Genomic DNA, 12,963 nt, shown 5'->3' with positions numbered 1-12,963 from the left:
TACATGCGCTGCATTGTATCAACTATGAATTTTAACGACTGGTTTATGCCATTTTGTACTATGGATCATTGGGGTGTAACACATAACTTATGAATCTGGCAGAATTTGTAGGATTTAGATTCACGCTGAGTATATTTAACAATTCCACCAATGGGTAGACAAACTCTTGAGATGGGTTATGCATCCTCAAGATGATTACATTCTTGAAGCCTTATATACAAAACAGTTTTTCATATAAACGAAATCCCTTGAACTTGTACATGCAACCGAAGATACCGATAATCAGTACATAATCTTCATAAAGATACATCAACTCGCCCCTGTCTCAACTTAAGCGATAAAATATTATATTCAAGACTGGATTAACAGAGAAAGAGCCAGATTTCAGTTATTATTTACCTATCCCTACTCATGAAGCATTTTAACAAGTTCAGACTGGGGCGGGGGATTATACGGGGTGGTGTGTGGTCCGCTTTGCAGAGACTGGATGGTTATCAAATCACCAAATCGCCCTGTTGTGGGGTTTGGCTTTGAGCTCTATGAGTAATCTATTCTACCATATTATAAAATATGCTCACTCCGACTCCAATAATCCGATTGTCGTCAATCATCCAGTCGGTACAATCCGCTACCAACGAGCCAGGCCTTGTTACGACTAGTCTATATGGAAGTCGTGATATAATGGGGTCTAGACTGAGACCACGGAGAACAGTAGGGGTTTCGGTGTCTACAAAGTCCACCGCGAGTACCCCTGGTTCGAGATTCCGTTCAGAATAATTGCCAAAAAATGCCCATCGACCGGAACCAATAGTCTCTCGCCGTTTGATGTCGTGTTCTGGGAGTGGTAGAGCATAGTGATCTTCAAGGCGAGACGCAAATCGGCGAACAGTAGGATGATGGAAATCCGCAATGGCAATATACTGGATGTCGTCACCGTCATTTTGTTCATCGACAACTTGCCTTCCGAGAACGTATCTGGTTCCCTGTATCCAATTGATCCACGGATTTGGTTCGCTCAAGTAATATATCCAGCGTGTCGAGTATTCTCCCCAAGTGGCCCATGGGATAGATGTTAGGTCTTCAGCCTTTGCTCGTTCAAGATATGAAAGCAACTTGGCCGAATCTACAAAAATAAGAAGGCTGGCCGGAGACTCTGCAGAGATGATCCGCATACTAAGACTCAGAGTACGGCACGCATAATCGGGCACAAAATCTGGCGTGTGATAAAGAGCATGATCGGATACAGGAGCAGCACGGACCAAAAAATCACTGGCAAGAATCCAAACGTTCGTTGCAAGTGTGGGGAATTCAAATCTCATAGATTCGACCCGGAAGGATACATTCAACAAGTGGATACGGGATTGGATGGTATCGTGCTCGTAGGCTTCAGGAGTCCGCATGCGATCGTAAACTAGGAGTCCCAGCGAATCGGGCTTTCCAGTTACAGCTTCCCCCATTTCGTCCGTGTTAGAAATAACGGCTTCAAAAACCAAAAGACAATTGTTGTGAAGTAGTGTTGCGCTACACAGACCAAGGCGCCAAGATGTTTGGAGTAAAAGTACTCCGGCTTTCCAGTCGATAGCCAATACGTTGGAATACAGCTCGGTCGTATTGGCGATTAGGCTGACGAGAAGTACATCGTTGGTGACAGATAGGGATACTGTGCTGTAGATATGGTGGGGAGAGAGGGAGAATGGAACCCGAAAAGGAATAATTCCAAGTCTGGCGGATGGGTGTGCAAGCCCAGTTCGGAGTGAACGAAGGCTAATGTCGAGGTAGTGCAGATGCGGGCTATCGAATATCCAATGAGGACGAGACCATGATTATGAAACAGAAATCTTGCTTACTTTAAAGTCTGAGTAACAGCGAGAACCAGCAAGTCTTGAGATGGATCGATGGTCAATTCGTGAAACGTCGTATCAAACCTGAGAGTCCATTCGGTAACAGGTGAGTCGAGAGCAATCATCTTGAGCGCGTCCGCCTCCAAGTGTCGGTGTTCTCCTACGGAGAATGCACTAGCAAACACACCCCGACGTAATTCCCAGAGCGTGAATCGCTGGCTCGAAGTCGTCCGTGGGAGGGATACGCCAGCGGCTAGGCGTAGATCAAGCCAATCTAGGGCCGAAATCAGAATACCATAAGATGAGATGAATAGGTGCGTACCATCCCGACATTGAACCAACTTTTCCAGCAATTCTTGAGACTGTCCTCCAGCGGCAAGCCACCGATAAGGCCACTGAAGTCCATTGGCGCCGATTTCAATCTGTAAGCGAAGACGGGTAGAACTTTCTACAAGCAAGTAATGATCTCGACATGTCTGCGAAGAAATCCACTGGAGTAAATAAGATACAAGCATACAATATAACAAATGACTCACTTGGGAGAATCGCAAGATATCTGGATATCCACAATACTCGAGAATACGAACCACAAGTTCACTAGGTAGACAGTCAAATCCCTTGGGACTGGTTCCCCACAAGAGTAATACGTGGACATAGAGGCCGAGAATCAACTTGAATTCTGCCAGCTCATCAAGTATCTCGTAGTGGAGAAGGCACTGCGCTGTGACTTGTGGTCGATGAGACCATGCGACTTTGCCGGCGCTTAGACTCCGCTCCATCCTCAGTAGACAAATAGTCTCACTTTCGGTTTTAAACACCATAATTCAACCGAAAAAGAATATATACAGGGAAGTCCCGTCGAGGTGTGATGAGAAAGGAACGGACAGCAAGGTTGTACCACGCCAACACATAAAGCAAAAACAGATACTAGATCTAGAGGGAGAGGTAGATAAGGCATCGCAGATGAGTAAACCCGATAAAACAAACAAAAATATAAGAAAGAACAACAAAGGCATAGAAAACAAGTCCAAAGTTCGAAAAAAAAAACATAATTACGCGGAGATGATACACCGGGGGAGTACTGTTACAGCCATAATGCAGATAAAAGCAGTGGTGAAAACAAAGATATATGATAGCGACTCAACAATAAATTCAACGAGCCCAAACCTTCACAGCCCCTACGGTTATCATGCAAACACCGCGGCCAGCACTATTACAGGAACGTATATCACAATTGAGAGGACGGTCATTAGACGACAGCGGAAACGCCAGGTATGCGCATCTAATAGGCGCCCGGGTCAGAACCAAGTTGACCAAAGGTTTGCATGTCAAAAGGCTTACCTATGCGACCATCATCACGATGAATGTCCGTCCTCACGCCTTCCCACTGAGTCTCAACATCCCGGCTCCAAATACCTCCACCATAGTACCCCTTTTCGGCGCGCGAAAACGCAGCGTACCACCAAACAAACGGAATAACGAATCCCACCAAGAAACACCATCCCTGTAACGGTAGCTTGTCTTGCCAACGCTTTGGGCCCTGCTGACTCGCGCTCGTCTTGTTCGATCGGGCTCCCGTCATATTGGACCGATAAGACCTCGCACCCGTCGCATTGGATCGAGCCGATGCGCGAGACTTGGGTCGTGGGATGGAGCTGATAGATTGGCGTTGGGACGAATAGTCAGGTTTGGCTCCGGTTCCGTAGAGTGATTGGACCCGTGGGGTCAAGATGGCATGCATGGGAATCGAGGTGTGCTCAGGCTCGGGAGATGAAGTAGGGGTGGGATATGGATATGGAGCATTGTACGACTGAGAATGGCGAGAGTAAGATTGCGAATGGCGAGAATACGATTGGGAGTGTCGGGAGTACGTTGAAGGATGTGATGACGCTTGGCTACCCAAACCACCTCGTCGGTGCTGGGGCTTCCCGCCAAACAACGGCTCGCCCATAAACGTAATATCCATCTCGTCGACGCTCAATCTCGGCTTTTTGGCCGTCGTATCCGACGCTACACAAGGACCCGAATAAGAATTTAATTATGGGGAACAAGGTAGGAGGGAGAGAAAAAAACGTACCATCCGTGGGTTCCCGCTCGACCTTTCTCTTTCCTTTACCATTGCCATTAACCTCGGGCACCGGGGGAATCAGAGCGTTTGCAGAATCCTTTCGTGACCTCTTTCCCTTCCTTCGGCCCTCAAAGCTCTCTGGAACAAACTGGACCGACGTGCCGCGGGAAACCGTCGCCTTTGGACTCTCCAGCACGGACTCACTTCCATTACACCCAGCAACCCCTCAATAGGCATCGACAAGCTCCGTCGTGGCGCAGGTGGGGTCGCAGCAGTAACGATAACACCCGGCTGACCCAGCATCTGACCTCCAGCCTCGGCATCAATAGCAGTAGGCACAGGACTCGATTGTGTCGTTTTCCGAGTCGGAGTACCCATCTTATTGACGTTATTAGGTGTGGTCGCAGAATTCACAATCACGACCCGCCCGGCGCCTCGGCCAAGTGTATAATTAGGAGTCGTACGACCCGAATTGTTTCCGTTGGTCAAGATGCCGACAACCTCGACCGACTTGCGCTGTTGCGAAACACCGAGCGGGGCGCTCTTCGTTCGTGGGCGCGACTTGCCCGGACGAGGTTTGTAATCGAGCGAGGGACGGACTCGCTGGTCGACCGACAGACGGCTTTTATCCAGTGATGCGTTTTCCTTTGATGCGGTTCCGCGCCTATGCCCCTTTGGGCGAATATTTAAAGGCATGGTGACTGATGGATATGAGAAGGAGTCTAAATCCGGGGTTTTGTCTTCATCAATGGGCGACGACACGAGGCTTGCACGCGGACGAGGTAAACTGCGTGTACGCTCTCGTTCCCGTTCCTCCTGGTCTGGCATGAGGCTCTGGGACGAGGTGACGTGACCATGTGGACTCTGAGCTCGTTCTAGTAAAAGCTGATCCCTCTCTTCGCTATCCTCGGTCGAGCTTGCAGTACCGTTGGCAAACATCAATCGAAGCATCTCTTCGCCTACACCGTAGAGCACAGTTCCCTCCATCGTCCCTTCAGCGTCAGTGCGTCGACGCTCGCCCTCCTAGTCAACGACTCCAACCGCCCGCCTTCCCTCAAACGAGTAGAGTCTCCGCTCATCCCCCGCCCATGCATTCTTCTTCTGGACCCCCGACTCGCCCTGGACGTGTTTGAAAAAGTACTGCGAACGCTAGCTCGCCCTCCGAGTGCCAAAACCTTCCTCCCAGTCACACTGAGCTTGGATAACGTGCGTGTACGAGGTCGAGTGGGCGAAACCGGATCTTGTGGCAACAGCGGATCCTCGTTGGTGGGCGATCGCACATCATATTCATGTGCGGGCGATAGAGGTGCCGATTGAGAGGTAGGAAAAGCAGTTTTGGGAGTGGATGCCATGGGTGGGAACGTGGCGCTCTGTCGCGTGGGTGACCAAGTGTTATCCATCACTCCGAATTGATCCATATCAATTAGCGGTTCGTCCGGCGCTAGATCAAAGTCTATCACGGTCCTGGACGAAACTGGCGCGTGTCTTCTGCATCTGTCCAGTCACTCGACACGCTGTTCCACGTCGTGTCTTCAATTGTAGCATCAGGAATGGGGGTCGTGATTCTGGCTGTGAGGCGCTCGAGTAAAGAGAGACGGGGGGTTCGATGGATCTGAAGGGCTGGGGCGAGCTTGTGATTGTTGTTGGGAGTCGAATTTAGCAGGTTCGGCATGGCCACTCGAGCTGGTGGTCTCGGGCTGCGAGGTAGCCGGTGGTGAATTCGCCTTCATAGCATCGGGAAGAGGGAACGTAAAGTCGAATGCTCGCTCAATTTTGGGGGTCTCGACCGATCGCTCGGTTTTGGAAGTAACTTCGGTCTTCGCATCGCTCCCAGCTCCTTCCACATCAACTCCGACCATTGCGGCCGCACTGATCGCCAACGTCAACAAAGACTCCGGGTCCTCAACCTTGGCTTTGGTGCATCTGAATATACCCCAGTCGAGGTACTTGGGCGGGAATTGTCGGGAGTAGAACGGGTCGAGAGTTCCTCTGGGGTCGTTCGAGAAGCAGCCAAAAATTCAGGGATCGCAGGCGTATTTGGGGTGCTTGGATGAATAGTGATCATGCTCCCTGGGGTGTTGGGCCTTGGGGTTGCACCAGCGGTAGGGGTGCCGGACCCTCCGATGACCGGCGTAGCCGCAAGAGTGGGTGTCCCTGCAACACTAGGAGTCCCCATCATGGCGGCAATCGGGGTGGCCGCGACAGTACCGGGCGTCCTGGGCGTCCCGGAATCAGGCGGGAGGGGAAACCTTGACATGGAAATAAGTGTTGTATCTTCCGCAGAAGTCGTCCCGCGAGTAGACTCTGTTCCCGAACCCGAGTTGACAGTGTGTGCGAAGGAATTTTGAGAGGCCTGGTGAGTGATCGTGCTGGATGCTGGATGCATCATTGAATTCAGAGTCAATCTGCGTGGCCGATTGCGCTCCTTGTGTTCCGCCTCGGGAGCGACAGGCTCGACTCCCACCATCCGTAAGAGCGCCGACCCTGACCTCCTGTGACCTTTTCCTTTTTCCTTCTCCGAGCGAGCAAGATCGTGCTCCGCTTGGGCGATAAGCTCTGGTGGAACTGGGACACTGATATCCGAAAAGGGTGCCTCATAGACTTGGGAATTGCGACTTCCGTACGTCGTATAATGTACACCACCTACAAGGTCGTCATCATCGTCTGGGAGGGGCGCCGTCGACGGTCGGTGAATTGACTCGGACCGAGAGGCTGAAACCAAAATGTAAACAACTACCCGCATGTACACGAAATGAATTGAACATACTTTCCCAACTCGCATTGTATGGGGTCCAAAAGTCGAGAACTGGCCATTCGGTGTGGCAGACTTGTTGATAGGAGACATACCCGGACGCTGGTAAGTCAAACTCGTATCGATCTTTGGACGAGCCTGAACCGGCACCTTGCGATTGTCGTTGGAGCCAAATGCACCGAGCAAGGGGGCGGAGTTTCGACGTGTGATGGAGCGCTGAGACGAGGGACTGCTCGACTTGGTTTTGGATGATGATTGGGGTTGCGCAGCCGCAGACTTCTGGGATTCATTCCGAGGTCGAGAAGTAGCGAATGTATTCGAGCCATCTTGAGGACCTCTGGCTGTATGTATCGTAATCGCTCGTCGTAGTCCAGGGTAAAGACAGTATAGAGAGAAACAGAGCCAGTCGGTTTGAGCAGCCTGCTGCCAGTTCGGATTCAAGTCAGTACCAAGTACGAATGAACACGGTTGGAATAAGGAACAAACTGCCATGTGGGCTGATGTTTATTTCCAAACAAAGGGGACAAAACAGACAGCGCCCTATGTCAGATCAACATTTAAAAAAAATACCAACTCACCAAGCCTGGCTATTCTCGCTGATTAGATCACACTCACGACTCGGCCCAGCGCCAGACAAGACCAGCGAAAACAAGAGCCCCGCCTTCTGGTTGCTGTCCTGCTAGTCAAATAAGTGGATGGGGTCCCCAATCAACATTCGTTGCCGTGTTGGTTTCACACAAGCGCCGGGCGACTGGCCACTTCGAGAGATTCCATCAGACACTCATTTATCGTGCGAACGTGGTTTCACCAATCTCGCAGAAACAGTGCCCGACCCCTTGAGCTCTGCTGGAGGTCCAATAAATGAATCGCCAGATGGGGAGATCATTGTCCATTGTGGTGATGTACGATCGATCGATCGACTTTTGACTCCAGTGGCTATTCGGCACCTGTCAAAAACACGTATTGAAAGTGTGGCAGGAAGGAAGTCGAGAAGATCGCTCGAGTATGTAAAACCCCCAAGATGATCCCACTGTACGTACCTTAATGATAGCTCATGTACTTTTCAATAGCAGGATACCACGTTGACAGATGCAGAAACATCTTCTCAGCTCATGACCATGCCACTCGGATAGAATTGTGATATATTCAGTTGAGCATCATTTGACCACAAACCTAGACCTATAACTATACGCTATCGATATTTTCAAAAATAGTGGGAGCGCATACATTCGGGTCGTTGTATCACTGACTCACTGGGCTCTTCTATTCGGAAACCACACAACATGAACGGGAAGGGGGGCTCCTTACAAGTAAATCATTGTCACCCACAATTTACACGAAACTCACGAAACTCGCCAGGATCCACCACGCAAGTCGATCTAGGATATCTGACTTGGACTCTGTCAAAACTCAACTTGGCTTCGCTAAGAATATTAAAGGTGGGAGTATCCCTCTTTCCCGCCGCCTGTCATTTGCCTTTGAGAAAGATAAGCCCACGTACTGAGCTGCGCCTGGAGCTCGTGAGTCTCACCGCTTGGACGTGTTTCAAACTTTTACCCACATATGATCAACTGAAAATAAATACGACATTGGAAATGGACCAGAAAAGGTCCCAAAGCTTTGTATTTTTATCCTGAGGCCTTGGGTTGGAGCTGGCTGCAAGTATGGTGGAGTATGGGAGTGAGGTCTTGGCGAGACAACCGGGGGTGCCAACGATCACGTGTCCAACGACGTTGACACAAAGGCACAAAACGTTGGGAAAAGGAAAAGTCTAATTTCAATTTAAAACATAGTAGCGAGTAACATATGAGCATAGCGTTACAGTAAAAGGCATAAGAGAGCCAGTTGAATCTATATCAAGTACCCCGATCCCATTGTGGTGTTCCTCAGATGGAGCTGAGCGCGGTACCGCCCGCACGCCTGTCGATCTCGATCACCTCATCGAGACCGACCACTTCGAAGAACTTGCGAGGGTCCATTCCACGTGCAGAGGTGTGGTCGGTACCGGTCTTCTTGAGGAGTGCCATGGCCTCACGGACACCATGGGCGGCCGCGACGCAAGAGACAAGCGAGAAGATAATGATCTTGGCACCCATTTCTTCCGCCTCCTTGGTGGTGAAGGAAGGAGTCAGACCACCCGAGATGACATTGACAAGAACCTGATATGAATCTTATGAGTATACCGAATTAATTTGATCGCTTGGCAGCCCAAGACTTACGGGTGTGGGATGAAGAGCCTTGACGGTCTTCTCGAGGAGTTCCTTGGTCTTCACACCTTCGATAAAGGCAACATCCGCGCCAACAGCGGCAGCGGCCTGCAAACGACGGATGGCCTCGTCCATACCAAGCACCTGTGCCGAGTCCGTGCGGGCGATAACCACAATGTCGCTTCCCGGGATGGCATCGCGAGCCTGGACAGCTGCACGGATACGAGTGACAAACTCCTCAGTCGAGACGACTTGCTTGCCAAGCAAATGTCCGCAGCGCTTGGTTTGAACCTACCAAAGTGTAACGTCAGTGCGATTTCCTTTTTATCAAGCGGCTATATGCGTACCTGATCTTCGATGTGGAGACCAGCGACGCCAGCTCGGTCGTACATCTGAACGGTCCGGGCGACCATTGATGGCCCGCCAAATCCGGTGTCGCATCGGCGATAAGCGGGGTGGAATAGCTCAAGCCAGTGATCATGGTCGCGTTTTGGACAAAGTCGGGGAGAGTAGCGATGGCAAGGTCGGGCATACCGAGCTTGGCAGCAGTGGTAGCGGCACCACTGAATCGAATATTAGTATTTACGAAGGTGTATGCATGCAGCTTGAAACTCACCTCTGGTACAAGCAGTCAAAACCAGCCTCAAGAGCGCATCGGGCGCTGATGCCGTCGCAAACACCCGGAGCAACTACGATGCCAGGACGAGCGAGCATCTGGCGGAGACGAGTGCTGGCCTTGGTAGACAGTGGCTCATCTGCGGTGTGGCGGAGGTGGGCGGGGATAGTGTATTCGCGCTGGAAAGTCTCAATGGGTTGAACGACCATGGTGGATAGATGAGGTGGGGTGTTTTGTTGAAGGCTGAAAGCTGAGAAAGTAGTAGTGAGGATGATGTTCAAGCCAGAGCAAACGACTCTGTTTATATACTACTTGCTACCCTATTGATATAAATGAATATTTTAAAGCTGAATCGCTTAGTGTGCCAGCTATGATTCGGCTCTGAGGCCAAGCCCATACAACATTGACAGGAATCTCACGACAATCATCCGCCAGATACGGCCAAGCATTCCCCGTATTCCCAGTGGATTATGCCAAGTTCGCCTGTAGGACGGACAGAATGATATATTTTAGGAACAATAAAAATAGATATGTCTAAAAACGTGAGATACTGGTATTATGAGGAATTATCGGCATTCCAAAATGCCGTGATATCATACTCCGCATCATATCCACCGCAATATTTTCGAGGAGTGCCCAGTACGGAACTCATAGGTGCCATTATGGGATCGTGCTTCCCACTGATTGCCTTCAAGGCACTACCAAGCGGATTACGCTATACGCAGACCCCAGGAAAGAAGACTGCGGTATTCCGCCGGGACGTCTACTTGTCAAGATACGAATCTCGTCTGACTTGTTGACCTGGAATGAAAACTGCCCGTTGGGTGTCCACGTGCGGGAACATTAACCTGTTTTTGATAACCGCCATGCCTCGGCATCACGTAATGCCGCTGATTTACAGGCGCCAAGCGCTTATGAAGCAGGCTTGGTACTGGATACATCCATCGAATTTGAACCTTGGAAGATTGAGCATTCCCACCAAGTGTTATGAACATTGACTACATCTCAAAAATTGTGTCGGATTGGTTGATTCAAGTTTGTATAGGCGTGCGATCGACGAGCTTGCGATATAAAACTATCGAGATTACTATCTAAAGGGGATCGATACGTGTAAATATCTTGTGCTCTATGGAGGCTCTTAATGATAGAAGAGTTAAACTTGTAATAACGCCTTGAGTCAATCATTTGAATACCTTTAGTTCTCTTTATTGATGGGATGACCCCCGGCTACTAGTACAGAGCGCCTCCGGAGCTTTGTTTTAACTCGTCGACGAGCGCTCCTGATCGCTCCCTTCTTCGAATTCAGCCGGCCCTTGATGTGATTTCGCACTGATCATTCCAGCTTCTAACTGCTGGCTATATCTACTCGCTCTGATAGGTAATCTGGGCCTTCTTAATCTCATGTTAGCTTTCCTTCCTCAGTATATGCCGTAGACTGATATTCGGCCATTCATGATAGTGCCCTAACGCACGCATTTGATAGAGCGTTACAGTGGGCATAGAACAGGCTCACCAGCGTCAAGCCAAATCACCCAATATATCAAAGGTGCATTATCCATACACAAATGGAGCAAGCCCCGCCTTTTGACTAATAAAGAATCATTCATTTATTTCGTAGAAGTTCTACTATGACATCATTGCAAGAACAGCAAAGTAACCAACAGCGCTCCTCCTCCTATTGAGCGGGCTTCTCTACAAATTATCGTGCAAAGCGCTCGTGATACGGTCAATATCCCGTTCGCGGCCTTTGTTGCGTGTTCGGCTGGGCTCACGGGAATACTGGGGAGTCCGGGCTCCAGAATGGATATGCGACGAAATACCTCCGTTAAGCTCGTGAAGTCCTTCCCTAATGTATTCCTCGAATAGGGGTTTGTAAAGCGGATGCCATCTACTCAGCATCAATATTTCTGCAGCAATGCCTCGAGTAGATAGGATTACTTACCGGCTCAAGGCAGGTCTCCTTTCGACCAGATCATCAGCCGCCCAACGGATTCGGAGTCGGTCTAGATCTTCGCTCGTCTCGTTGTCGGGACAAATAATGTAGAATTCTCCTTCTCGTACGCGAGATAACATATACTGAACACATTGCTTCGCTGTCCATGCACCAGGTGGTTTTTCTGTCATTTTGCCGTCACCGGTCATACCCGTAAACGTCCACCCGGGACTAAAACATCTCATTAGATAAGAATGGTAATAGTAGGAATTTGGATTCCTACACAAAGAGATGCGCCGTTACTTTGGTCCCTTGGGTGCGTAGTTCGTGGGACAGATTTTCTGTGATTACTTTCACCCCGGCCTTGGAGACATTGTATGCGGCATTGCCCCTATGGTTTCGTTTATAATCAGTTTTGGAATTTGTGCCCATTTAAATAAACGCTCACGGTGGACTGGTAATACCCTGCTTAGAGCCAGTATTGATGATAAGGGAAGGGTTTTCCTGTCATGCACTAGATTGACATACACCGCTTATCGGTCGAAAGAAAACAACGTACCTGATGGATCATCGAACTGGTGAAGACTTGGAGCATGTTGATAACCTTTGGGAAATGTTTAATTGTTTCTTAAGGATATGAAAAATGAGATACTTACGCCCCAAAGGTTGACATCAAGAACCTTTGCCCATATCTCGCGTCCCGACCAAGTCGAGCTCCCAGATAAGCCGATTCCGGCATTGTTCATGAGAAGGTTGACCTGAAGTAGCGCACAAATTACGCAAGAGGAAGTGTGAGGGATGCCTCGGACATCGAAGGGTCGCAGGAAGAGGAGAAATGTATGATGGTAGGGAGTGGGAGGGGATCGCCTCGAATCATAGGTCTGTATTTACCTCACCGAACGCCTCGAGCGTGCGATCTGCCAGAGCCTGCACCTGATCGAGCTTGCTCACGTCGGTTGGTATGGCAAGGATATTTGCTTCGCCGTATTCGGCACTCAGTGCATTGGCGGCCTCATCGAGCTTCGCAGCGTTGGCATCAGCCAGAACGATTTTCAGGCCTTCTCTGTAGAGATCCAAGTTGAATAACGTGATTGCGCACGTATTTATCACACTCACGCGGCAAGCTCCCAGGCGGCAGCAAGTCCGATTCCACTCGCAGCTCCCGTGATAAGCGCGACCCGGCCAGAGTGGATGACAGCATGGCTCTCTTCGTTCACGGGCGAACGCACCTCGTCTACAGCGCGCAGACTCACACGTGTGGAAACAGGAGACAATCGAGACATGGAGAAAATTAACTGTACGGAATCAGGCCGTTGCTCAAGACGACTTATATAGGTGGTGGAATAATCATGGCATCATCCATTACGATTACTTGTCGATGCTTACGAAATCATTGGCCAATCAGCATCCGCCATCGCTGCATCCTACTCTGATCTCCCTCTTCTCTGTTGTCCGACCCACCTATATGCGCATCGCTTCGGTGTAAGAGGGTACTCGGCACAAAGGAGATTCACTACCCTCTTTGATGCACTCGCAGGGATAGATA

The 12,963-nt window shown here is 49.9% G+C and overlaps 5 protein-coding genes across 5 annotated transcripts; all 5 read right to left on the bottom strand.

Annotated features, from left to right (window-relative positions):
- Positions 1–405: 405 nt before the first annotated feature.
- Positions 406–2,620, bottom strand: RhiXN_09019 (F-box protein; the record flags this gene model as incomplete). Its single annotated transcript, XM_043328835.1, has 5 exons — positions 406–528; positions 579–1,791; positions 1,848–2,115; positions 2,164–2,317; positions 2,378–2,620. 5 exons carry the CDS (start codon positions 2,618–2,620, stop codon positions 406–408), a joined length of 2,001 nt encoding a protein of 666 aa, XP_043180281.1.
- Positions 2,621–3,028: 408 nt separating this feature from the next.
- On the bottom strand, positions 3,029–5,261 carry RhiXN_09018 (uncharacterized protein; the record flags this gene model as incomplete). The annotated part of the gene is made up of 5 exons (XM_043328834.1): positions 3,029–3,123; positions 3,183–3,851; positions 3,919–4,057; positions 4,114–4,825; positions 4,873–5,261. 5 exons carry the CDS (start codon positions 5,259–5,261, stop codon positions 3,029–3,031), a joined length of 2,004 nt encoding a protein of 667 aa, XP_043180280.1.
- Positions 5,262–5,453: 192 nt separating this feature from the next.
- RhiXN_09017 (uncharacterized protein) lies at positions 5,454–7,153 on the bottom strand (the record flags this gene model as incomplete). Its single annotated transcript, XM_043328833.1, has 3 exons — positions 5,454–5,778; positions 5,817–7,084; positions 7,148–7,153. 3 exons carry the CDS (start codon positions 7,151–7,153, stop codon positions 5,454–5,456), a joined length of 1,599 nt encoding a protein of 532 aa, XP_043180279.1.
- Positions 7,154–8,547: 1,394 nt separating this feature from the next.
- Positions 8,548–9,693, bottom strand: RhiXN_09016 (carboxyphosphonoenolpyruvate phosphonomutase; the record flags this gene model as incomplete). The annotated part of the gene is made up of 5 exons (XM_043328832.1): positions 8,548–8,820; positions 8,881–9,159; positions 9,216–9,260; positions 9,365–9,431; positions 9,485–9,693. The coding sequence occupies 5 exons, from the start codon at positions 9,691–9,693 to the stop codon at positions 8,548–8,550; spliced, it is 873 nt and encodes a 290-aa protein (XP_043180278.1).
- A 1,483-nt stretch (positions 9,694–11,176) lies between these two features.
- Positions 11,177–12,700, bottom strand: RhiXN_09015 (short chain dehydrogenase; the record flags this gene model as incomplete). The annotated part of the gene is made up of 8 exons (XM_043328831.1): positions 11,177–11,372; positions 11,427–11,648; positions 11,701–11,808; positions 11,866–11,921; positions 11,977–12,021; positions 12,074–12,175; positions 12,309–12,480; positions 12,534–12,700. The coding sequence occupies 8 exons, from the start codon at positions 12,698–12,700 to the stop codon at positions 11,177–11,179; spliced, it is 1,068 nt and encodes a 355-aa protein (XP_043180277.1).
- Positions 12,701–12,963: the final 263 nt, after the last annotated feature.

This window comes from Rhizoctonia solani, chromosome 5 (genome assembly GCF_016906535.1).
Source record: "Rhizoctonia solani chromosome 5, complete sequence".
Lineage (NCBI taxonomy): Eukaryota > Fungi > Basidiomycota > Agaricomycetes > Cantharellales > Ceratobasidiaceae > Rhizoctonia > Rhizoctonia solani.
Note: the sequence above shows the minus strand (reverse complement) of the source record. Positions and strands in the feature narration are given on the sequence as shown.